Source organism: Phyllostomus discolor, chromosome 9, assembly GCF_004126475.2.
Source record: "Phyllostomus discolor isolate MPI-MPIP mPhyDis1 chromosome 9, mPhyDis1.pri.v3, whole genome shotgun sequence".
NCBI classification, from domain to species: Eukaryota; Metazoa; Chordata; class Mammalia; order Chiroptera; family Phyllostomidae; genus Phyllostomus; species Phyllostomus discolor.
In genome coordinates, this window is record NC_040911.2 from 54,560,573 (window position 1) to 54,585,056 (window position 24,484).

Genomic DNA, 24,484 nt, shown 5'->3' on the forward strand with positions numbered 1-24,484 from the left:
TATGAGGAAAAAGTTGTCTTCCATGAAGCTGGTCCTTGGTGCCAAAATGATTGGGGACCTCTGAATTCCCAGGGACTGAACATGTGAGGTTGGGGATCAGAGCACAGTGGTGGGGAAGAGTGTTGCAAGGGTCCCAGAATATGGCCCTAGTACCTTCTCACTGCTTTCCCTGCAAACTCACTGTAACAATGCCCTTAAACACTCTCAACTCTGTCATGTTCCAATAGAGACAGTTTGGGTTAGGGAAAAGCAGATGGGAGTTTTTCACCCCACTCCTAGTGGCAATGGGCCACAGGCCATATTCTTCATTTTTACTGCTGTGTGGTTTTAAGCAAGTCACCTGCTTTTTAATCCTTCTAAAATGTTTATCAATTTATTTATTTTGAAGAGAAGAAAGATACACAAAGAGAAAGAAACATCAATTTTTTGTTTCAGTTATTTAGGCATTCAGTAGTCGATTCTGATATTATGCCTGTGCCCTGACAAGCTCGACTTTGGCATATAAAAACAATGCTCTAACCCAGGAGTCCCCAACCCACTCTTGGGCTTACCCCCCATACTGGTCAGTGGCCTGTTAGGAACATGGCTGTACAGGGACCAAAGCTTCATCCCGCTCCCCATCACTCACATTACCTCCTGAGCTCAACCCCTTCCCCAACCCATCCACTGAAAAATTGTCTTCCACGAAACTAGTCCCTGGTGCCAAAAAGGTTGGGGACTGCTGCACATGATTCAATCTGAGATACACAGATCCAAATCAATACACTTGACCCAAGGCCACTTAAGGAGAGTCCCGTTCCTAAATGCCAATAATCAAAACTTCTGACTTAAGTCAGTGAAATCTTTAACAGAAGCTAAGAAAACTAAGCAAATACAGCACAAATCAGCATAGCTCAAAGTGCCAACTTACTTACCAGCAAGCAGAATCTCAGAGTACATGCTCACCCATAGGTAACTTAGTTGGCAAGCCAAAGCAAAGAATTCCCAGTGGTGGTACCCATTGTCCAGACATGCTGCGTGCCACACCAATTATTGTAGATACCTCAGAGACAGAATGAACCCCAACCCAAAATAGTTTGGTTGCCAAGATTGATGACCTTGCACAGCATCCAAGAGGGTGTAAAAAGCTTTATGACTCACATACTGAGGCTTTTTGGGAGAACAGACCAGACTTCCAAAACTAATCTAAAAATGGTACGAGAAAGTAAAGAAAGATGGGAATAGGGCTTTTATCATGGTAAGGTTGTGGACTGGGGTGAGGATTCCCATTCATGGGCTAGGGCTTGCACAGTTTGAACTCCCCCCTGGCAACAAAGAAAACACCTGGGCTTTCTTATCAGCTTTTCCAGGTGGGGACAAAAGGGAAAGACAAAAGTTGGTGAGGCTTAGAAGCCATCAGCAAACATCAGAAAAATGAAGTAATTTCATTACAATTAGTGTATTTAGACCCTTCACATTTTTAGTGATTATTGATATAGTTGGATTAATATCATGTTTGGAACTTTTTTTGTTGCATTTATTATGTTTGTTTTGCCCCCATTTTTTATTCCCCCCCCCCCCTGGTTTTGACATTCTGATTCCATTGTAGCTCTTTTCACATACTTCTTTTTGAAATGGAATGATTGCCCTAGACTTTCCAATATAGATTTTTAACTTTCAAATAACACTATATCGATTCACATTTTCTTTTTTAGAAATCTTTATTTCTCCAGATTAGAAAGACAATTTTGATATGAAATTTTAGGTTTGTAGGCTTTTCTTAAAATATTTCACTCTTCTTGCTTTTATGGTTTCTGATAAAGACAGTTACAGTTCTTATCCTTGTTCCTCTACAGGTAAGTTTTCCCTCCCCTCTGGTTTCTTTCCTACAGTTTGCCTAGGTGTAGTTTTGGGGGGTACTTACCCTCCTTGCTGTTCTCTGAGTTTGGTGTGGTGTAATTTTGGAAAGTTTACAGACATTACTTGGAATGTTTCTGCTTAATTCTCTTTTCTTTCTGGTATTAAAATGTATATGGTATAGATTTTGAAATTGTCTCACAATTCTAGGGTGGGTTTTTAAAAAATTCCTTTTTGTTCTCTTTTTATTTCAGTTTGGAACATTTCTATCAACCCATCCTCAGTCTCACTGATTCTCTCCTTGGCCATATGCACTATACTGATGACTCCATTGAAGGTATTCCTTATTCTATTTTTTTTCTTTTTTTAGTGGTTTTACTTACTTACTTTTAGAGAGGGGAGGGGAGAAGGGGAAACATTGTGTGGCTAACTCTCACACACATTGTACTGGGGACCTGGATGGCAACCCAGGCATGTGCCATAGACAGGGAATCAACCTGGTGACCTTTTGGTTCACAGGCTGGCATTCAATCCCCTGAGCCATGCCAGCCAGGGCCCTTATTCCAGTTATTTCTAACATTTCCTTCTGTTTCTTAGAGTTTTCATCTCTCTTATTGTACCCATCTTTTCTTGCATGTTGCCCACATTTTCCATTACAGCCCTTAGCATATTAATCATAGTTTAAATTCCTGGTGCAGTAATTTCAATCTCTCCCATATGAATCTGATTCTGATGCTTGCTGTCTCTTAAACTTTGTTGTCTTTTAATATGCTTTATATTTTTTTTTCTATTGGAAACCAGGCATGATGTCCTTGGGTAAGGTTTTGATATGTGAGCTTATAGTTTTCATCAAATTTATAAAATTCTCTGTAAATATTGTTCTGCTCCTTGCCTCCTTTCCCTTTCTGGGACTTTAATTACAAATGTAAACTATTTGGCAATGTTACAGAATTCATGTAACCTAAATTCTTTTATTATTTTTCAATCTCTTTTCTGTCCTTACTTTATAGTTTCTACCATGTCTTTAATTCATTACTTTTTTCTCCTATAGTGTCTAATCTGTTACTGATCATATCCAATGAAATATTCTTTTTTTTTAATACAGTGAAGGAACAATTGATGAAGTAGGTCTATTTTGCTCACTTTTATGTATCTCTGTAGCCTGGGCAGTGATCCCTGGCTAATCCATAAGAATTGATGAAATACTCCAGTTACAGGTTATTTATTATTACATATGCCTAAAGTAGTAGGTCAAGATTCACCAGGATATGTGTTTAAAAACATGAACATTTATAATGTACAGTTGGTATCTGATTTCTGGTCCCAAGCACAGCTTTGTGACTAGTCCCTTTCAAGAACTCAGAACTCCAAGACATGTGTGAACTTTCCTGGGTGTAGACATGTGTCTTTGCAGTTCACAGTTGAAAGTACATCTGTATGACTCTTGTAGAGAATATGACTTGGAAACCTGCACATGACCTAACATTTGCTTATGCTTTTTTCCCTGTCCTTGCACTTTACCGTTTATTGTAATAAAACTTGGGCATGAGTATGACTTTGAGTCATGTGAGTCCCTCCAGCAAGTCACCAAACTAGCTAATGATCATGGGACTTCCTGTAATGGATACTGTACTTTTATTAAAAAAAAATCCTTAACCTAAAACATTTTTTTTCATTGCTCTTAGAGAAAGGGGGAGTGAAAGCAAGAGAATGAGAGTGAGAATCTATTACCTACCTTCTCATACCCCAACTAGGGATTGAACCCACAATCTGGATATGTGACCTGACCTGGAATTAAACTGGGACTCTTTGGTCTACAGAATGATGCTACAACCAACTGAACCACTTCTACAAGGACTGTATTTTTCACCTCTACAAATTATTTTTGGTTCTTTTAAGTATTTTCCATTTTATTCATTATATTCATGTTTCCCTGTAATAACCTTATGTTATTTCAATCACATAGTCATTCTGGGCCTATTTCTTATTCACTGGTTTTTCTTAGGGGCCTCACTTTCCTGCTTTTTTTAAAAATATATTTTATTGATTATGCTATTACAGTTGTCCCATTTCCCCCTTCACTCCCCTCCACCCTGTACCCCCTCTCCCACCCACGTTCCCCCCCTTTAGTCCATGTCCATGTGTCATACTTATGAGTTCTTTAGCTTCTACATTTCCCGTACTATTCTTGCCCTCCCCCTATCTATTTTCAACCTACATTCTATGCTACTTATTCTCTATACCTTTTCCCCCTCTCTCCTCCTCCCACCCCTACTGCTAGCCCCCCATGTGCCCTCCATTTCTGTGGTTCTGTTCCTATTCTAGTTGTTTGCTTAGTTTCTTTTGGTTTTGCTTTAGGTGTGGTTGTTAATAATTTTGAGTTTGCTGTCCTTTTACTATACATGTCTTTTCTTTATCTTCTTTTCTTAGATAAGTCCCTTTAGCATTTCATAAAGTAAGGGCTTGGTGATGATGAACTCCTTTAATTTGACCTTATCTGAAAAGCACTTTATCTTCTTTTCCATTCTAAATGAGAGCTTTGCTGGATAGAGAAATCTGGGATGTAGGTCCTTGTCTTTCATGACTTGGAATATTTCTTTCCAGCCCCTTCTTGCCTGTAAGGTCTCTTTTGAAAAATCAGCTGACAGGCTGATGGGAACTCCTTTGTAGGTGACTGTCCCCTTATCTCTTGCTGCTTCTAGGATTCTCTCCTTTGTTTTTACCTTGGCTAAAGTAATTGTGATGTGCCTTGGTGTGTTTCTTTTTGGGTCCAACTTCTTTGGGGCTCTCTGCGCTCCTTGGATTTCTTGGAAGACTGTTCCCTTTGCCAGTTTGGGGAAGTTCTCCTTTATTATTTGTTCAAATAACTTTTCCACTTGTTGGTCCTCCCCTTCTGGTACCCCTATAATTCGGATGTTGGAACGTTTAAAGGTGTCCTTGATGGTCTTAAGCTTTTCTTTGATTTTTTGAATTCTTATTTCATCATGCTTTCCTGCTTGGTTGATTCTATCTTCCTTCTGGTCCACTGTGTTGTTTTGAGACTCAGATTCCTTCCTTTCACTATTGGCTCTCCTCCGTGTATCTTCCTGCATCCCTTTTATGGTAATCTGCATTTTTTCATGTAATTTGCATCCAAAATCAACCAGTTCCATGAGCTTCCTGATCACCAGTGTTTTGAACTGTGCATCTGATAGATTGGCTATTTCTTGGTCACTCAAAAGGATGAGTCCTGGGGGACTGATTTGTTCTGCTGGAAACATATCTTCTGTCTTTCCCTGTCTCTCCTATTATTTTATTTATTTATTTATTTCTTCTTTGGTCTGGTCGCTCTTGTTATGGTAGGGGGCGGAGCCTTAGGTGTTCAACGGGGCTGGGCGCCCCAGTCGCTAGATTGTGACGTTATACGTGGGGGCAGGGGCGGGAGCGGGGACAGGAGGGATCAATGGCGACAGTTCCATTCTCCTGGAGCCAGACACTTCCCTGGGCTTCTGGGCCATGAGCTCTGCCCTGGTCCACAATCGCTGCCCCACTGATTCCCCCAGCCGCTGCTTGCGTACTCAGGGATCACTGCTGCACCGCTGCACTCCTGTGCCCCGGATTGCTGTCGCGCCGATTTTGCGCCAAATTTCCCCCGACCTACACGCGTGTGCGACCCGCGCCAGCCCCGCGCCCGCTCGGCTCGTCGTCCCCTACCAGTCTGGATGTATGGGTCTACTTCAACTTCTTGGCTGTCGGACTTCAATTTAGATAAATCCTCTGACAGTTCTGATATTATGACTGCAAATCATTGTTGTAAATTATTGTTGTTCTGTTCTTGGTTGTGCGAGGAGGTGCGTCCACCTATTCCTCCATCTTGCCGGAAGTCCACTTTCCTGCTTTTTAGCATGCCTAGTAATTTTTGATTGGATATTAGACATTAAGGTCTTTACACTTTTAAGTGTTTTTGTTGTCTTCTTTTAATGGGTATTGTGCTTACTTTTGTAGGCAGTGACTTCTGGATTATCTTAGTACCATTAAATCCTGTTTTTAAACTTTGTTAGGGTGAGTCTATAGTAGACTTGCCTCCTGGGATAGTTCAACTCTACTGCTAAAGAATGGCTCCTTCTGGGGTCTCTACTTAATATTTCAAGGGGATTATTAAGGACACTCCTCTGGTCAGTTAGAATGTTTCCTCACTTTCTAAGATCTGTGGCAATTGTTCAGTTTTTACTCCATTTTTTCCCTGACCTTCTAGACTTTTACTCTGGGGATGTTTGGCTTAGAATTCAACAGATTCAGGGGATCTTGCTTAGATTTCTGGACCTCTTCTCTGCACAGCTCCCACATGTCTTTCCGCCATAATGAACTCCAATTTCTACCCCAATTTAGCAAGACCAGTAGGCTCTGTTTGGATCTTCCCTCGTGTTTGTATAATGAAAATTACTCCCATGCAGAAAGTTGGGAGAAGTTGTAGGGAATCACTTCACTTGTTTTCCTTCTCTCAGAAATTACAATTCTGCACTGTCCATTTTACCATGCCTGAACACAGTTCCACATTTCCTCCAGGTTATAGAGAAATGTTAAGTCTAGTACATGTTATTCCAGCATGGGTGGAAGCATAAGTCTCAATAAATATTTGATGATGTCTTACAATAAATTCCCACTAGGTCTCTTTGTCACTCCCTTCCTAGACACATGGGATGGTTCTATATTAGGAAATAAAACCACAATTTGAAAAATTGCACTATTACTCAAAAACCTTTAAAGTGTACTAAAGCATATTACACAACAAATTACCAAAACTTGAGCTGTTTTAACACAAACACATTCAGACTTGTATGAGGTCAGGAACTCAAGATGGTCTCTCATATCCCAAATTCTAAAGACCACTGACACCATTCCAACAACTAGTTTATAAAGTCTGACCAATTTCTGCTTAGGGCCACTTACCTTCCTCTGCCATATAACCACCCCTTGACTAACCCTAGCCCCACCCTCAATACTCTAAGGACACTTATCTAATTCCTATCTGAGAAGAGACTGTCAAGGTATTGTTCTCCCTTGCTAAGTTAAATGGTTTCCTAAGCAATCTTTCATGAGCGTTAACAATCATAGATGCCCCAAGAAAGCTCAGCAGGGACCCACCACAGCCAAGGTCCGAGACCACAGACATAGAAGGTTCTCCACTAAGGACCCTTAAGCTTCCCTGCTTAGGGTTTCCTTGTCTGCAATTGAGGGGAAGTTCAGTGTTTAATCTGAACTCCAATCCCTTTTTGTTGAAATCCAAAATCTGTAAATGGCTTATTTTATCTGCCCTCGGAAAAAAAGTCCAAGACATTTTAAGTTATATGATGAAATTTGTACTAATTTTAATTTTCCATGAATATATTATCTATTATTGTGTAACTAACAAATTATTCCTAAACGTAGCTTAAAAAATAAGTATTTATTTTCTCAGGTCCTGATGATCAGAAATCTGAGAGTGGTCTGAGTAGTTCTGGCCCAATCTCTCAAGAGATTGCAGGCAAGCTGCTGGCTAGGGGAAGGCTTGCCTGGGGAAATATCACTTCTGAGCTCATTCACATGGATGCTGACAGACCTGTTTCTTGGTGTTGGCTACAGACTTCAGCTCCTCACCATCTGGGACTCTTCATGGGTTTCCTGAGAGTATTCATGATATGGCAGCTGCCTTCTTACAGAGCAAGTGGTCCAAGAGAGTGCATGAGAGTGACCAAAACTTAAGCTGCAGCCCTTTTATGACCTAATTTTAGAAGTGACAAACCATCACTGCTGCCATATTTTACTGGTCATACAGACCAACCTACATTATAAGAGGAGACTACATGATGATGTGACTACCCATAGCTGGAGAATCCAACTTGAGGCCCTACTAAGAGGTTGCCTATTATAGTGAAGTCTGCCAAAGCATCAGTTTTTTTAAAAAGCCCTCACCTGAGAATATGTTTATTGATTTAGAGACAGACAGACAGACAGACATCAGTATAAAACAGAAACATTGATTGGTTGCTTCCCATATGTGACCTGACTGGAGATCGAACTAGCAACCTAGGTATATACCCTGATCAGGGATCAAACCTGCAACTGAATGGGATTGTGCTCCAACGAACTGAGCAACCTGATCAGGGCTGCCAAAGCACTGATTTGTCAATAGGTCTCCTGTCTTCTATTGACTATACTTCTGTGTCTACAAAAGCTTTCTTTAAGTAGGGTCCCTACTCATCATCATGGATGCCAGGATACTCTATGCTGATATGCTATACACTGGAAACTTAATAAATGTATTCAATTGTTGTAAATCTGTGAAATGGGCAATACCGTCAGCATAAATGAAGAATTAGAAAAGTTAAACAATGAATTTTTTCATATATTTAGTAAATAATGGGACCAGGCATTCACAAGTTTATTATTCTTCAAGGTCTAGAATCTTTCCACAATTCCCTTCTTCTTGTGAATGATCCCTGACTCTAACCCAGTTCTTTTAGCTTGATCTCACATTAACCCCTCACTCACCTCACAATACTCTACTTTCCACCATACTGCATGGATTTTAAGACCTGTGGGTTCTTAGTGTTAGTTTCACAGCTAAAATCCTTTTGTCTCATCTCTATGATACCAGTCTTTTGAAATTTGTTGAGCTAGCACATGGCAAACTTCATAAACATTCGATGTGTGCTTGAAATGAGTATTTATGTTAAAGTCTTCTTCATAAGTTCATTAAACTGAGCTTAATTGTGCTATCCAAATCTGTACCTTTACTGATATTTTTTCTTTTATCTAATAAATTGGTGAGGTATATTAAAATCTCTACTATAATGTAGGATGTTAATATTTCCCTACTGATCTGTATGCATCTGTTATGTTATTAGATGCATATAAAGTTTATCTTCCAGATAAAACAAATTCTCAACATTATATAAAGCTCACCTTTACTCCAGAAGAGGAGAAAAAAGAAAAGTGGAGAAAAAGATAAAGTTGGGGCAGGGGTGCAGGGAGTAGGGAAGAAGGGTATGAGGGAGCCAGTTACAGACAGATTTATATCCAAGCCTTTTCTCCCCTTGCTAAGGAAAGATAAGTACACTTTCCAATGGTCTATGACTTGCTGAGTGGTTACAAATTCTTTGGGTGTTCTTAGATAGGCCTCCCATTGCAAGGGCCTTTTAGATGCTGACAGGTATATAAATTCAAATAGAATATCTTAATATCACCTGTTCTATTACTGAACTTGGCTATAATTAGATTGTAGACTGAATCATTTTAGAGTTTTAAATACAGCTCAAATAATAAAATATTGAAAACCTTTTATATTATCTTAAGATCAACATGAAAAAAAATACAAGCATTTCTCTCTGACATAACATACTCTGTTCAGTCTAGAGACACTAAGAGAAGAATGACTGACTCCAAGATAGTTACCATCAGGAAACCAGGAGAGGGTGAAGCATGAGACAGTGGGTAAAAATATAACCAAAGGAGAAAACAGCTAACTAATAAAACTATATTTAGTGTGTGAAAGTTTCTACTAATGTACCCCAGTCCTCTGCAGCCAGCTACTTCAGGGCATTTCCACAGACACTACTCACCAGAGACCATGTGTGCCTTCCACACTCACACATTGGAAGATTGCTATTTTATAGTTTTATAACAGAAAATATTTTCATAGGAACAAAGCAAGGGGATTAAAAACCCTAGGAAACAGAAAAATTAGTTATGCGATTAAAAGGTCTTTCAGAGGAAAGCTCAGTTCTGACTTGGAAGAGCATTGGTCTTAGCTCACTTCATAAGGGGTTCTGAGTAAGACGTCAAGGAAGCAGTGTAACTGCCTCTCCCAGGTCAGCTGAGACCGTTGAGTACATATGCACTGCTGCCTGCCTCCTTGTCTACATTCTCATCTGTGCACTGTGATGAAAGCCCTGCAGTGGGCCCTGTGTATGAGAGCAGGTACCCTGATCACAGACTCATGTGAAGAAATGTGAATTGACAAGGGAGACTAGATAGCAGCAGGTCTAGCTTCAGCAGCCTTTCTGGGAGATGTCTAGTCCTGATGACTTTGTGATTTCCAAAGTGGTAAATACCTGCAATAAAGGAAGAAAACAAATTTGTGTTTTGGCAACAATTATTTCAGTATTGCTTTAAGAAAACACTTTCTGAATATTATATCTGTTCTCTTTTAAAACATGCAAAGTAATTACCAATACAAAAACTTTTTGACAATGTGCTTCATAATAGTTTTTCAAACTACACCAATTGAAGTCGACCTAAAAAAACCTCTCATTTCTGTATGTACCTCACCACACGTGGGGTGAATTCCAATAGTGTCATCAAGTAGCTGCTTCGTCAGCCCACATTTCATTGCAGCTGCAAATCCTTGGGTAACTTCACCGGCATTTGGTCCAAGAAGATGAAATCCTATCACCCGATTCTTTAATAGAGAATCAAAACAAAGGGAAGCCCAGTAGATTAATGGTCTGGATAGGAATCTATTCATTGCAAGTTCACAATTCAAATTAACAATATCTACTACAGAAAAAGAACCAATGTTAAACTCAGCAGAGAACATTACCGTGAAACTGAGCCACTGTTAAGAATCTGTTAAATGAGTCAATAAATGCACATCCAAAATAATATGCACTTAAATTTACTGGAAATAAGCAAATTTTACCCACTGCATAAAGGAGCTCATTAGTATGTATGGTAGAAATTTCTGAGTTATGTTGAGATTGTGCTAAATAACAACATACAAATCTGAATTAAAATCCAACACTGGAATAACTCAAATGCAGCAGGTTTCACTGGCATTGCAGTGATTCCCAACCCAGGAAGCAAGTTGCCTGACTCCTAACAACTAAGGGAAGATCAAGGAGTAGAAGGTGAGGTGCAAGGCCCATGTGATGAGTAGACCACTGAGACTGAAAGAGAGACTCATGGTAAATTTCCAAAGTACAGTGCATTTAGGTTGTCCTTTTGTCAGTGTTTTTTTTCCCATCAGACTCTAGTCTTTGTTTCAATCTTCAATAGTATGTATACAACAGATAGAGAGAAAGAGCAGCAGAGGTCTTGTGGCTGGCAGAAAGCTTTGCCTCCTCCCATTCTAGAGGAAGAACAATGGTTCAAAGCAGCCAGCTCACACACATCTACTCACAAGTGCTCAAAATGGAGAGCTCCGGAAGCAGTGTTTCTCGAAGGGTAGTCACAGGCCACAAGGTCTCTGGATGAGAAATGCAGTTCCCAGGGCCCCAAACAAGTAGACTGAATTGAAATCTCTAAGGTGGCATAGCATACATACAGCAAACTGGGAAAGGCAGGCAGACCAGACAGTAAAAACATCGGATAAAAATCCCCATTTAAAAATGAAAATGAAGGCAGGTTCTGTGAGAGGGGAAACCTCATTCACAATTTTTACCACATACCTACAGTAAAACACATAGTAGTAGGATGGTCCTCTAGAAACAGAAATTTGGACAGGAGTAAAAGAAAGTAATAAGCTCTATTAAGGACAGTGAGCAATTGTGCAGAGGCAAACAGGGATCGACTTCTAAACTGCTGAGTTTGGTAGGTTTGGGAAGAGACAACTTTCAGTGATTACTTTGAAAGGTATTGGTAAGCCTCAGTTACAATCTATATCACTTGTTCAACCTCCACAAACATATTAACTGAGTAATAATTTGAAGGATTTATGCCTTCCCTGAAAACTATCTTTAAAGAAATTATAAAAATCCAAATACTAGAATAAAAGCTACATTCTAAAATTACAGCATTTCAGCTTCCAATCATATTACATACATTGTCAAATTTATTGCAAATTATCTTTGCATAACAAGTACTGTTGTCTCTGCCAGCTACTGTCCATTCAAGAGGCCAGAACAAAGTATGATACACCTGGAAGACAAGAAGAGAAAGAAAGAGACCAAGATTGACATATAAGAAAATTACTCCTTGATATGATCTTTAGTTATATAAACACAATAATCTCTATATCAGCTTTCAGAAGTTTAAAGTTCCATGATTCCAACTTTATGTGTCTGATTGGAGTGTCTAGGCCAGAGCTCCTATAATGCAAGTTGCACAGGCATGTTGACCTTTGTTTTGTTCTACTGTTAGTACAAAAAAAAAAACTCCTGTTAACTAAATTCAATTTTCAAATATGTATAGAGTAATACTATTCAAGACAATGCACTAGGCTGTGTGGGCTGAAAAGGTAAATAAAGACTTAGATCCTGCCTTTGACAAGTTTACAACCTGCCCACAAGGTCATTTTCAAACCAAATCTAAGAAAAGCAGAAGAGAGAAAACACTTCAACTCCATTAAATGGTATCAAGAACATTATCTATGCTACTTGAAAGCCATCACCCCAGCACTCCCAAGTATACAGCTAAGGCTCCTCAATCTGGCTCACTCAAAAGACCCAGAACAAAACACAACATGACCCCCATCCTGCTCACGGCAGCTACATTTTCCCAATGCTGTTCCTCCTAATCTCTCCAAAAATAAGGCAATGGATTAATGTTTGGTGTGAGCATAAAAAAATGTGTTCTAAACTACATATGGTCTCCAACTTACAATAGTTCAATTTACGATTTTCTGACTTTACGATGGTATGAAAGTGATATGCTTTCAGTAGAAATGGCACTTCAAATTTCCCGAGCTAGCAGTATGTGATAGGACACTCTTTTGTGACACTGGGAAGTGGCAGCAAGATGGTTTTGCTCGACTGTACAGGCATACCTCATTTTATTGTGCTTCGCAGATTTGAGTTTTTTCACTTGAAGGTTTGTGGCAAGCCTATGTGAGCAACTCTATGGGTGCCATTTTCCCAATAGCATTTGCTCACTTTGTCATATTTTGAAAATTCTTGCAATATTTCAAACTTTTTCATTACTATATTTGTTATGGTGACATGTGAATGGTAATCTTTTAAAAATATTTTATTTTTAATACATTTTATTGATTATGCTATTACAGTTGTCCCAATTTTTCCCACTTTGCCCCCCTCCACCCAGCACCTTCCACTCCCTCTGGCAATAGCCCCCACTTAGTTCATGACCATGGGTCATGCATAAAAGTTCTTCGACTTCTCCATTTCCTATACTGTTCTTAATGTCCCCCTGACTATTCTGTTCCTATTTGTACTTAATCCCTGGGCTTTTCCCCCAAACTCCCTCTTCTCCTTCCCAACTGGTAACCAGCCACATGATCTCCATAATTATGATTCTGTTCTGCTTAGTTTGTTTTGTAGATTCAGTGGTTGATAGTTGTGAATTTACTGCCATGTTAACATTCATAGTTTTGATCTTCTTTTTCTTAAATAAGTCTCTTTAACATTTCATATAATAAATGATGAACTTTAGCTTTACCTTGCCTGGGAAGCACTTTATCTGTTCTTCAATTATAAATGATGGTAGTCTACAGCCATACCACCCTGAATGTGCCTGATCTCATCCAATTATAAATGATAGCTTTGCTGGATAGAGTAATCCAGGTTGTAGGTCTTGGCTTTTCATTATTTTGAATACTTCTTGCCAGTCCCTTCTAGTCTGCAAAGTTTCTTTTGAGAAATAAGCTGACAGTCTCAGGGGAATTCCTTTGTAGATAACTATCTGCTTTTCTCTTGCTGCTTTTAAAATTATCTCTTTATTTTTAACCTTGGAATTTTTAAAAAAATTTTTTAAAAATTTATGTTTAGAGAGAGGAAGGGAGGGAGAAAGGGAGAGAAACATCAATGTATGGTTGCCTCTCATACGCCCACAACTGGGGAACTGGCTGACAACCCAGGCATGTGTCCTGACTGGGAATCAAACTGGCAACCCTCTGGTTTGCAGACTGGCACTCAATCCACTGAGCCACACCAGCCAGGGCTAGCCTTTGGCATTTTAATTATGGTAAGTCTTAGTGTAGTCCTCTTTTGGTCAAACTTATTTGGAACTCTCTGTGCTTCCTGGATTTGTATGTCTATCTCCTTCACCAAATTAAGAAATTTTTCTTTCATTATTTTTTCAAGTAAGTTTTCAATTTCTTGTTCTTTGTCTTCTACTTCCGACACCCCTATGGTTCAAATGTTGGTATGTTTGAAGATGTCCCAGAGGCTCCTTACCCTATCCTCATTTTTTTGTATTTTTTTGTTTTCTTGCTGTTCTGACTGAATGTTTTTTTTCTTCCTTATGTTCCAAATCATTGTTTGATTCTCTCCTTCATCCACTCAACTGTCATTCCCCATTAATTTTTATTTCACTTAGTGTAACCATCTTTTCTGATTGGATCATTTTTATGCTGCTGAAGTACCCAATGAGTTCCTTGAGTATCCTAATAACCAGTGTTTTGAACTCTGCATCTGATAGTTTGCTTATTTCCATTTTGTTTAGTTTTTGTTCTGGAGTTTTGTTCTGTTCTTTTATTTGGGTCATATTTCTTTGTCTCCTCATTTTGGCAGCCTCCCTGTGTTTGTTTCTATTATTAGAGCTGCTTTGACTCCATCTTACTAGTGTGGCCTAATGTAGAAAAGGGCACCTGTAAGTTGGTTGGGGCAGAGCCTTAGGTCAGGAGTGTCAAACTTATTTTCACCGGGGGCCACATCAGCCTCATTGTTGTCTTCAATGGGCCGAATGTAATTTTAGGATTGTATAAATGTTACTACTCCTTAACTAGGGGCAAGGAGATCAGCACTGCTGCCCAGAAGAAACAAGGTGCCTGGCCAGATAAAACAAGGTAGAGGGCCAGATTTGGCCCATGAGCCTTGTGTTTGCCACCTGTGCCTTAGGTAATCACCAGGGTAGAGCATCCTGTGTGAACTAGGTTGATGGAGTTTCAGATATGGTGTCGCTACTCTGTGGTCATGTCGGGGAGGGCTCAGAAAAGGGACAGTGGCCACTGCCTGGCCTCTAGTGTTTGTCCAGGAAGAAGCTATCCCTTGGCACTTGCCCTGATGCCAGACACTTCAGTTCCTCCCCCTATGCCACTGGTGCTCTTCACACTGCTGCCCTGGTGTGGGAGCCCAGAGTGAGTGAGTCTAAGTTTTAAGACTGGTGTGAGCTCTTTAATAGGACATGCCTGAGACTCCTGCAGTTTCTTCCACTGCCCAATCCCCATTGGCTTTTACAGACAGAAGTTATGGGGACTTATATTCCTGGAACTTGAACCCTGGCTGGGTGGTCTTGTGTGGGTTGAGATCCCTTGCTCCTGAGATATCCCTCCTAATTTTTATCTACCACACAGGGGTGTGAGACTGTATGTGACTTCTTTGAATGAATGTGACTTCTTTAATTCCTTCATTGTTGAACTTCCATAGAGTTCAATTTTTCTGACAGTACTGAGTAGTAGTTGTTTTATAATTTAGTTGTGATTTTTGCTGTGGTTGTGCAAGGAGGTGAGTTGTGTTTACTTATGCCTGTATCTTGACCAGAAGTCCTGAACAGTGATTTTCAGTGTTACACTTATTGTTTTGGAGCACCATAAACCACACCCATGTAAGATGGCAAATATAATTGATAAATGTGTGTGTTCTCAATTCTCCACTAAGCAAGAGTTCCCCCATTCTCTCCCTCTTCTTAGGCCTCCCTATTCCCTAAGATACAAATGCTATTGAACATTCAATAGACTACAGTATAATGTAACAATAACTTTTATATGCAGTGAGAAACCAAAACATTTGTGTGACTCACTTTGCTGCGATACTCTCTTTATTGGGGTGGTCTGGAAAAGAACTTTCAGTATCTCTGAGGTGTACCTGTACTATAAAATTTTGTATTGGGTCAGGCCACCAGAGATCATAGCCCTATGTTGTCCCCTTTAGGAATTACTTTTTTTTCTCTTGTTGATGTCCTTTTATTATTTTTTAAACCAGTGTCCACACCACATCAATATAAATTAACTTTTCAATATACTGTGCTTTGGCATTATGCTGTGGGACTGCAGTTTTGAATCTAATAAGAAACACTTGTGTAAATCCATTATTGTATTTACTAATGAGATATTTAAGGATATCATTCATCATATCTCAATGCCCCTCTTATAAGAACATGAAGAAATACCTCCCAATTCTCCTTCTTCTAGTCGTGAAGTAGAGAGCTTAGAGTTAAATTCATTTTTCAGCTTAAGACTTGGTCAAGTCTACAAGACTTTATAGTACTAATTTTGTGAACCAACAAATTAACCTTTCCTCTAACCATCTTTTTTTTTCTACCCTCATTCTCTTTTTACCCTGATTTCCTTGCTTAAAAAATAATATATAGGTATTTTTGAGTCTTCCTCCAATTTCTTTATAATAGGAATTTTAAAAATACGAATACATTAAATTTTCAGTCTTGTCAAATGCAATAAAGAAAAAAAGAAATAAAGAAAGTAAGTAGGTAAGTTGATGTGCAGTGAACCTTAGAATGAATACCTTAAAGAAATCCCACAAACTTGGGAAACTATTTTCCTATAAAAATATTCCTTTAAATAGGATATGGTCTTCTACAGTCTTCTTGCCTCTGTATTTGAATTCTAATTAATTTCAAAAAGTTTTACAACTAAGTGTTAAATCTGTAATCATTACCATCAACTTTCCAGCACTCAAGTGAAAAGTCACCATTGCAGAAAGGATGGCTCATGGCCACAAGGAGTTAATTATAAACACTGATCAAACAATGTCCTCTAAAATGTAAATGTCTCGTTGAAAGCTACCAGCTAAAATAACATTATAAAGTTTTAAAAATACATTTTCCCAATACCAGAAATATAAGTAAGAGTTTCAGTAATTCATTGGGCTATTTACTTAGGGAATATCAGTGCTATAGTTTAAAGAAATTTCCAGTAATAAATTAAAATGTCATTTAAGGGAGAGAACTGAAATTTCAATTATCTTTTGCCTAAAACCTCAAGTAGAAATAATCCTCTGGCTCTTTTCAGTTCTCCCTATCCCTCCTATGTTGGGAGGATGTGCAGAAAAAATTATAGTCAAACCACCAACCAAAATGTAAGAAAATATTTATAAGGTTGTTGTGATTAAATGGAGCAGTGGTGAAAGGCAAGCTGAAATAAATGTGTGAAGGACATCTCTGTCAGAGTCTGAATGGCCCATAGCCCATGACAACCCTGGGAACTGCTCATCTTCCCCACCTAAAGTTCCATGATAGTGTAGGTTCCCAAAGCCATGTTGATACTCCATGAGTCTGGCTACCGTCATGCCAAATGGAAGTGGTTGGATAGCAGACCCAACAGACCAGTCAAAGGTCCTCTCCCATAATTTAGATTTGAGACTAAGAAACAGTAAGTCAATCAATTTCTCTTAAGACCAGAGCTAATGATAAACTTGGGAGCAAAACAAAGGCCATATTTTGGCTGCTATGTGCATTCCAGGGACAAAAAAGTCTATCTGTAGGAACATAAGAATGAATTGCATGCACACACACAAATAAATACATAAGCCCCAAGCAAGTAAAAAGGAAGAGGTGAGAAGATCTTCCAGTTCCTGGTTCTTATCCCATCCTAAGGCCTTGTTACATTTCTGTACCCCTAAAAGAACTTATAATAACATATGCTTCCCTATGTAAGCTTACTCAAGTAGGTATTTCCTATTTGTAATTCAAAAGTTCTAATGCATACATTATACAACTGTCTTTCCCCACATGTGTTATTATTAGTTTACAAGAGAGATGGGGTTTAAATTACAGTCATACCTTGGTACTTATTGGCTTCAGAACTTGTCAAATTCTGTACTCACTGCATTTTGACAATGTCTCAGCACTCAGTGCTTGCTCAGGACTCATTGCACTTGCTAGAACTTGTATGAGTCACAACGCTGCCCCACAAGAAAGAATGCTTCATCATCTGGTTGATTTTGGCACTTGTCATGAGTTCTGGAATGAATTAACAACGAGTACGAAGATACCACTGTATTTAATTTCTAATTTTCCTAAAATAGGATGATTTCCTACAATATAACCATTATAATAACTTGCAAAATGACAAAATAAAAAGACAAGAAGATAAGGGCCCTGATTAAGAAGACAGTTGATTAAAAGAGAGATCCTTAAAAAGTAAACCAAATACAGTCTTACTTCTAGATTCTCTTTTTTATATACTTCAGTAGCTTTCTCTTCAGATAATCCACAGCAGCCATATTCCAAAGGAGTAAACACTGTAGTTGGAACATTAATATAATCACACTGAAAGATAAAGAAATTACATGCTCTTATTTTGTGACACTCTTTTTTTTTTACAACAAAACTTCTATCACATACATTTACAAAAGGAAAATAAGTAAGTCCAGTTCAATGATTCTGACATATCACCATTTCAGGGAATTGTAAATTACACTAAAGGAGATGGGATGAGCCCAACTCCAGGGCAGAGACCATGCACTGGCCAGTGACGAATGAACAGGATTGGCTCTCTCAGAGCCCCAACCTCAGACTTCTGATCTGAAAACCACTCAATAGAGGAGAAGGTGGGTGTACTTTGTTGCCCTTAAGATACTTTCTAAAAAAATTTTTCCATTCCCACAATTTCTGGGCCCTGCTTTCCTAGAGCACCTCCACTAGGTGATGGAGAATTACATGATTTCACCTGAGGCCTAGACCACTCTTGGCCATTTTATTTAACAGTGTCACTGAGATGATAAGCAAAAAAACCAGATTAATAGTGTGGGTCTGAGTGACTTCTCTGGACCACCAAGGGAAGATGGCATACACATGTGTACTTGGAGACTGGAATTGTATGAATCCCATGGTTATGATGGAACACTTTCAGAGCCTTGATCTGACTGAGACACAGCATAAGTGGACAGCACAAACAAATTGCAGACTCTGAAACCTACACATGATCTTCCAGCAGCTCCACTGCCTCATCTGCTTGTGGGAAAGCAAGTGTGAACTCCAAGTTCAAGTGGCATCACTGCCTGGAGGAGAAAGTGTTTGTGACTGTGTGAAGCAGAGTTAGAACACGTTGGAGGAGGCATCATTAAAACTGTGTGTGTGGACAGAAAGTGGTGTGCAGGGAGAGAGAAAGAATGGAGGCTATAGCCAGGGGTGAAGGTCGCTATGCCTGTGCATCCACAGACCCTCAAGTTCCAATGCCTAGAGCACTACATGTCCCCCAAAACTTTGCCAACAAGTTATAGGTTATTAGGTCAGGGATGATGTCCCCAAAGAAAGGTAATCCATAAGCTGACCAGAAACCTATGCAGAGAAAGGTGAGCTGCGCCAAATTGTTTCTTTTGCAGGAAAATAAACTAGGAGTAAAGGAACGATCCCCCATGTGGTAGTGTGACAAGAAAAAACAGAGTTGTGGCCAAATTAAGCTAATGGAAGGACACCCTGTGAAGCCTACTTCCGTGTGCTAGGGCCCCAGAGCAGCCGTGACACCCAGACCCAGCCCTACTTTAACTGCAGTGAGACTCAGTACTAGCACAGCCCTTGTTCTAAGTCACTGTGTGACTTGATTACTCATCCATGGGGTCCTTATAAGAAACTTCCCCAGTTTGCCTAGTTTGAGTGATTTTCTATTTTATACAACAGAAAAACACCTCAAAATACTAGGTATATTGCGCTAATGAGGTGATTTGTATACAATATGCATCAGCCTAGAGTCTTTAAGTAAAATATGTTCAATCGCATTTCATATTTGCTAACTGCTAATCATGAAGCATTTGTGTTTATTCCAATATGACTAGAGAAAAATCACATAATCAGGTGCCTAGTTTTCTGACTTCTCTTAAGCCATCAAATGCTCATCACTCCATTTAGTCACCAGTAGCTGATCCCGTATCTCATGGCTCAACAGAGGCCTCTATCTCCTGTCTCATATCAACAGAGAAATCAACAGGCAATTCCTCAACTTTCTCCCTTTCATCTAAAACACTCTCTCCACATCTTACACTATTTTTTCCACTTGAACTGGACTTTATCTTGCTCTCCCTATAGCCTTCCTTTCAGTTCTAGACTTTTAATCACTCTCTTTTTACATACACACTGGTCCACTTCTAATCTCTTTACCCCATGGCCACCATGACTAATTTCTTACAGCATTAGGAACTATTCTGCTTCCACATACCTCGAAATGCTATTGCACTTGGGACAGGATAAATTCTTCTTTGTACATTCATCATTCCTGGCCGCACCCATTAATGCCAGCAGTAACACATCCCTGGCTGCCTCTTATCCACCAACACCTCCACATGTGTACTAGATCTTTGTTCACAACTTTACAAAGTAACTGGACTGATAAAATAAGCAGCATACAGCATCCCTTGTAAAGAATATGTACCCTAAACTTTTCACCTAAACCTAATCATACAAAAACAATCAGAGAAATTCAGAATGTGAGATAGTCTACAAAAAAAAAATAGACTGGATTCATCAAAAATCAAAGTGATGAAAAGAGAGAGAGCAAAAATGGCAAAATGTTAGTAACTGGGAAATCTGAGTGAAAAGGGTAATATGGGTGATTGTTACTATTCATTCTGCAGTTTGCCATCTTTCTAACTGAAAAGTTAAAAATGAAGATCTTCACCCACTTCCAATGTCTAGACAGGGCCCTACTTATTTTTTACTGTGGCATCATAGATTTCTGATGATCTGGTGCCAAATCCTCAAAATGCTGTTGAGTATTGTGGATGAGACAATTCTTCCTTTGTGTGCAACAGAACAGTTAGCATTCCTTATACCCACCCAGTAAAACCACTTAACCAGTCAATCTTTCATCTGCTAATACCTCCACAGGTCCACAGTGCTCCTGATGGAGCAGAGCATGAATTCCCCCCAGAGCTCTGGGCTTTTGAATGATCTACTTATCAAAAGAGACCTTTGCTCCCTCAGTTTTAAATTACTCATCCTACAAAGCCCATCCCAAATCTTTGATCAAAGACTACAAAAGGTGAAGGAGACTGTAGAACTCACCTGATTCACACCATCAGCTTTGCAGATGGTGAAACTGAAGTGAAGAGAAGTGAAATGACTTGACCAACTTCACACACTAACAGGCATTTAAGCCAGGGCCAGCATCCTGATCCCCTCCTCTCTCTGATAGTGCAACCGACTACCTGGGAGGCCCCCTTCTTATCCCTTCAATCAGAATTAATTGCTCCTCTTCTTACTCATGATCCCCACATACCTAGCAAGCCCCTTGGTGCTGGAACCATGCCAGTACTTTGTACATTATCCAGCAAAACATCTTGTACATGGCATATATTAAAAAAATTTTTTTGAAAACCATTAGTAAATAAGTCAAGTGCAAATGCCTTATTTGTGAAAAACCCTTTACTTGGAAAACAAACACACAAGTTTTATCTGTACTGGTTTTTTAAAGTCATAATTTTACTTAGATATTATCTCAAAAACAACAGTAAGAAACTTACCTTTTCTAAACGACCCCCAAAAAGTCTTCGAGCCAACAGCTTGCCTGCCTGTATGGCAACAGGAGTGAGTTCAAGTTTATCTTCCAGAATATCCCCAATAGCATAAACATACGGCACACTGGTCTGTTCCACATCGTTCACTGGAATCTTGCCACTCCTATTAGATTTTGAACGGGAAAAAATATATTATGATTAACTCTATATTGCTAGATGACTAACACTCTTCCAAGAGAACTAAATACAAAGAGATATGACCTTGCTCTAAGAATTCATGCACCTCAGGCCATTGACTATCTATAAGACCAATGGCTTACAGGAGCAAAAGTTTCTGTAGCTGCAAAAGAAAACACCTTGCTGGTTGATAAAATGAAGCTCATATTTTGGATGTTGAGGATATTCCCAGATTTCCCCCACAGCTGTACTTATGAGCTTTGAAATCTTTCTCCTTGCTTGACCAAGGCCATAAAATTCACTCTAAGTCAGATGTAGGTGAATACATTTCCTCAATTATTTTTTAAAATCATGCATGAGCTCTTTAAAGCACACAATAAAGAGTTACTTGTTAGCTCTGGCTGGAGTAGCTCAGTGGATTGAGCATTGGCTGCGAACCAAAGTGTCACAGGTTCGATTCCCAGTCAGGGTATATGCCTGGGTTGCAGGCCATGACCCCCAGCAACTGCACATTGATGTTTCTCTCTCTCTCTCTTTCTCCCTCCCTTCCCTCTCTAAAAATAAATAAATAAAAATTAAAAAAAAAAAGAGTTACTTGTTAATGAAAAAATTGATAACACAGAGCTGGGACAGTACTTACTATAAAATAAATTCAAAGCAATAAAATTTTGCATCTTAGTAATTAAATGAGAATTTTAAGAGGTGATCTGTAGAAACATTGTGCTTTGTGCATCAACATGATCCCACATGTACATACTTCTCATTGATTTTGACACCAATCGTCTCCAAGCCTATTTTCCTTGTAGAGGAATCACGACCAATTGCTAACAAAACCTATAGAGGGAGATCAAAAACACAAATTTATCAATATTAGGAATGAAAGCAGGAACATCACTATAGATCCTTCAGACAATAAAAGACTAATAACTATTTTAAATGCCCCATGCCAATGAATCTGACAGCTTAGATGAAATAGATTCCTTTTTTTTTTTTTTGGTCAAAATGCATTTTAATTGAGGTGTAACTGATACACAACATATTAGTTTCACGTATACAACATGATTCATTATTTGTATATATTGAAAATGATCACCACAAGTCTAGTTAGCATTTGTCACCACACATAGTTACAAATTTTTTTCTTATGATGAGAACTTTTAAGATGTACTCTCTTAGCAACTTTCAAACATACAATACAGTATTATTAACTCTAGTCACCATGCTGTATATTACATCCCTGAAATAGACTCCTTGAAAGACACAATTTTCCAAACTTATATATAAATCTGAATAATCCTATGATATGTGCTGAAATTATGTACCCCCTACCAAATTCATATGTTGAAGTCCTAAACATCAGTACCTCAGAAAGTATTAGGAGACAGGACCTTTAAAGAGATAAGGTAAAATGAGGCCATTGGGTAGGCCTTAATCAAATATGACTAACATCCATAGTAGAACACACACAGCACAGACTGATAATTGTGTGAGGACATAGAGAGAAGGCAACCAACCATCTGCAAGCCAAGGAGAAAAGCCTCAGAAGACACTAAATCTGCTGACACCTTTGTTTCAGACTTCCAGCCTCCAGAACTGTGAGAAGCTAAATTTCCTTTGTTAAGCAACCTAGCCTGTAGTATTTTGTTAGGGCAGCCCTCACTGACTAATACGCCCTATACAGTTTCATTAAGGAAACTGAATTTACAATTTATAAACTTCCCATTAATAACTCCAAACCCAGATGACTTTACTAGTAAAGTCTATTCAACACGTAAGTAAGAAATAACACTAATGGTATGCAAACTCTTCCAGACAAAAGAGAAGGGAGCCTTCCCAATCCCTTTTTATGAGACCAGCATAAACACTGACACCAAACTCAAACAATGGTATTTAAGTGCAATTATAAGCCCTATGTCTTCATGAACATATATGTAAAATCCTTAACAAAATCTTAGCAAATCAAATACAACAATATATAAAAAGGATAATTGATCATGACCAAGTGAGGTTTATCCCAAAAATACAAATTTGGTTTAATGTGCAAACACCAATCAATGTAATTCATCATAATAAGAATAAAGGAGAAAACAATATAATCATCCCAATAGATATGGAAAAAGTATTTGACAGAACTTAACATCCTTGAGGATTTTAATTAAATCCTCAGCACACTAAGAATTAAAGAAAACTTCCCCAACCTGATACAAGGCATCTGTAAAAAACAGTACAGCTTACACCTTAGCAGTCATAAAATACTGAATGCCTGGGATCAACCCTAAGATTGGCGTAAAGTAAAGATACGCACTCATAATTTCTATTCAGCACTGTACTAAAGGTCTTAACTAGTTCAACAAGCAAGAAAAAGGAATAAAAAGATGTAGATTGAAAAAAAGAAACCAAACTGGTTTCATATGCAGACGTAGGTCCTAAGAATCTACAAGGTCAATATACAAAAATCCTTTGTATTTATATAAACTACTAAACTAACTCAAAGTTAAAAAATCTTAAATGCCATTTACAATAGCTTAAAAACACAAAATACCAAAGCTAAATTTAGCAAAATACATGAAAGACCTCTGGAGCAAAATTATAATATATTGCTGAGAGAAACTAAAGAATACATAAATAAAGATATAGGATGCTCATGTATTGGAAATATTAATATCATTAAGATGTCAGTTCTTCCAAACTGATCTATGTAATCAATACAATCCCAATCAAAATCCTGAAAGACTTTTTTTTTTTAAATAGCAAGCTGGTTTTAAAATTTATATGGAAATGTAAAGGACCTAAGCAAAGGTCCTTTGGAGGACTTACTGTACCTGGTCTGAAATTTATTGTCAAGCTTCAATAATCAAAACAAGGTGGTGAGACAAATGATCAATGGAAGAAAGAGTGCAGAAATGGACTGATGGCTAATCAGTCAAATCATTTCAACAAAGGCACCAAAACAATTTAATGGAGAAAGGGAAATCTTTTCAACAAATGGGACTAGGCCCACATAGAAGAAAAAGTACCTCAATTCCTACCCCACACCATAAACAAAAACTAATAAAGATGGATTACAAACTTACACATAAAAGATAAAATTATAAAGCTTCACAAAAACTACAGAATATCTTTATAACCTTTTGGTAAGCAAATATTTC

At 38.5% G+C, this 24,484-nt stretch overlaps 1 protein-coding gene across 2 annotated transcripts in view; it reads right to left on the reverse strand.

The window, feature by feature from the left end:
- Positions 1-3,482: 3,482 nt before the first annotated feature.
- TXNRD3 (thioredoxin reductase 3) overlaps positions 3,483-24,484 on the reverse strand; it is an 84,306-nt gene continuing 63,304 nt past the window's right edge. The window contains exons 11-17 of one of the 2 annotated variants that reach the window (XM_028524566.2): positions 22,093-22,169; positions 21,165-21,321; positions 17,869-17,976; positions 11,617-11,712; positions 10,121-10,255; positions 5,705-9,908; positions 3,483-3,849 (exon numbers count right to left, since the gene is read on the reverse strand). In XM_028524566.2, coding sequence (XP_028380367.1) covers positions 9,846-9,908; positions 10,121-10,255; positions 11,617-11,712; positions 17,869-17,976; positions 21,165-21,321; positions 22,093-22,169 — 636 coding nt within the window. In that variant the 3' untranslated portion in view covers positions 3,483-3,849; positions 5,705-9,845. Of the gene's footprint in view, positions 3,850-5,704; positions 9,909-10,120; positions 10,256-11,616; positions 11,713-17,487; positions 17,668-17,868; positions 17,977-21,164; positions 21,322-22,092; positions 22,170-24,484 lie in introns of those variants that run through there. The other variant, XM_036009394.1, reaches the window with a different exon arrangement.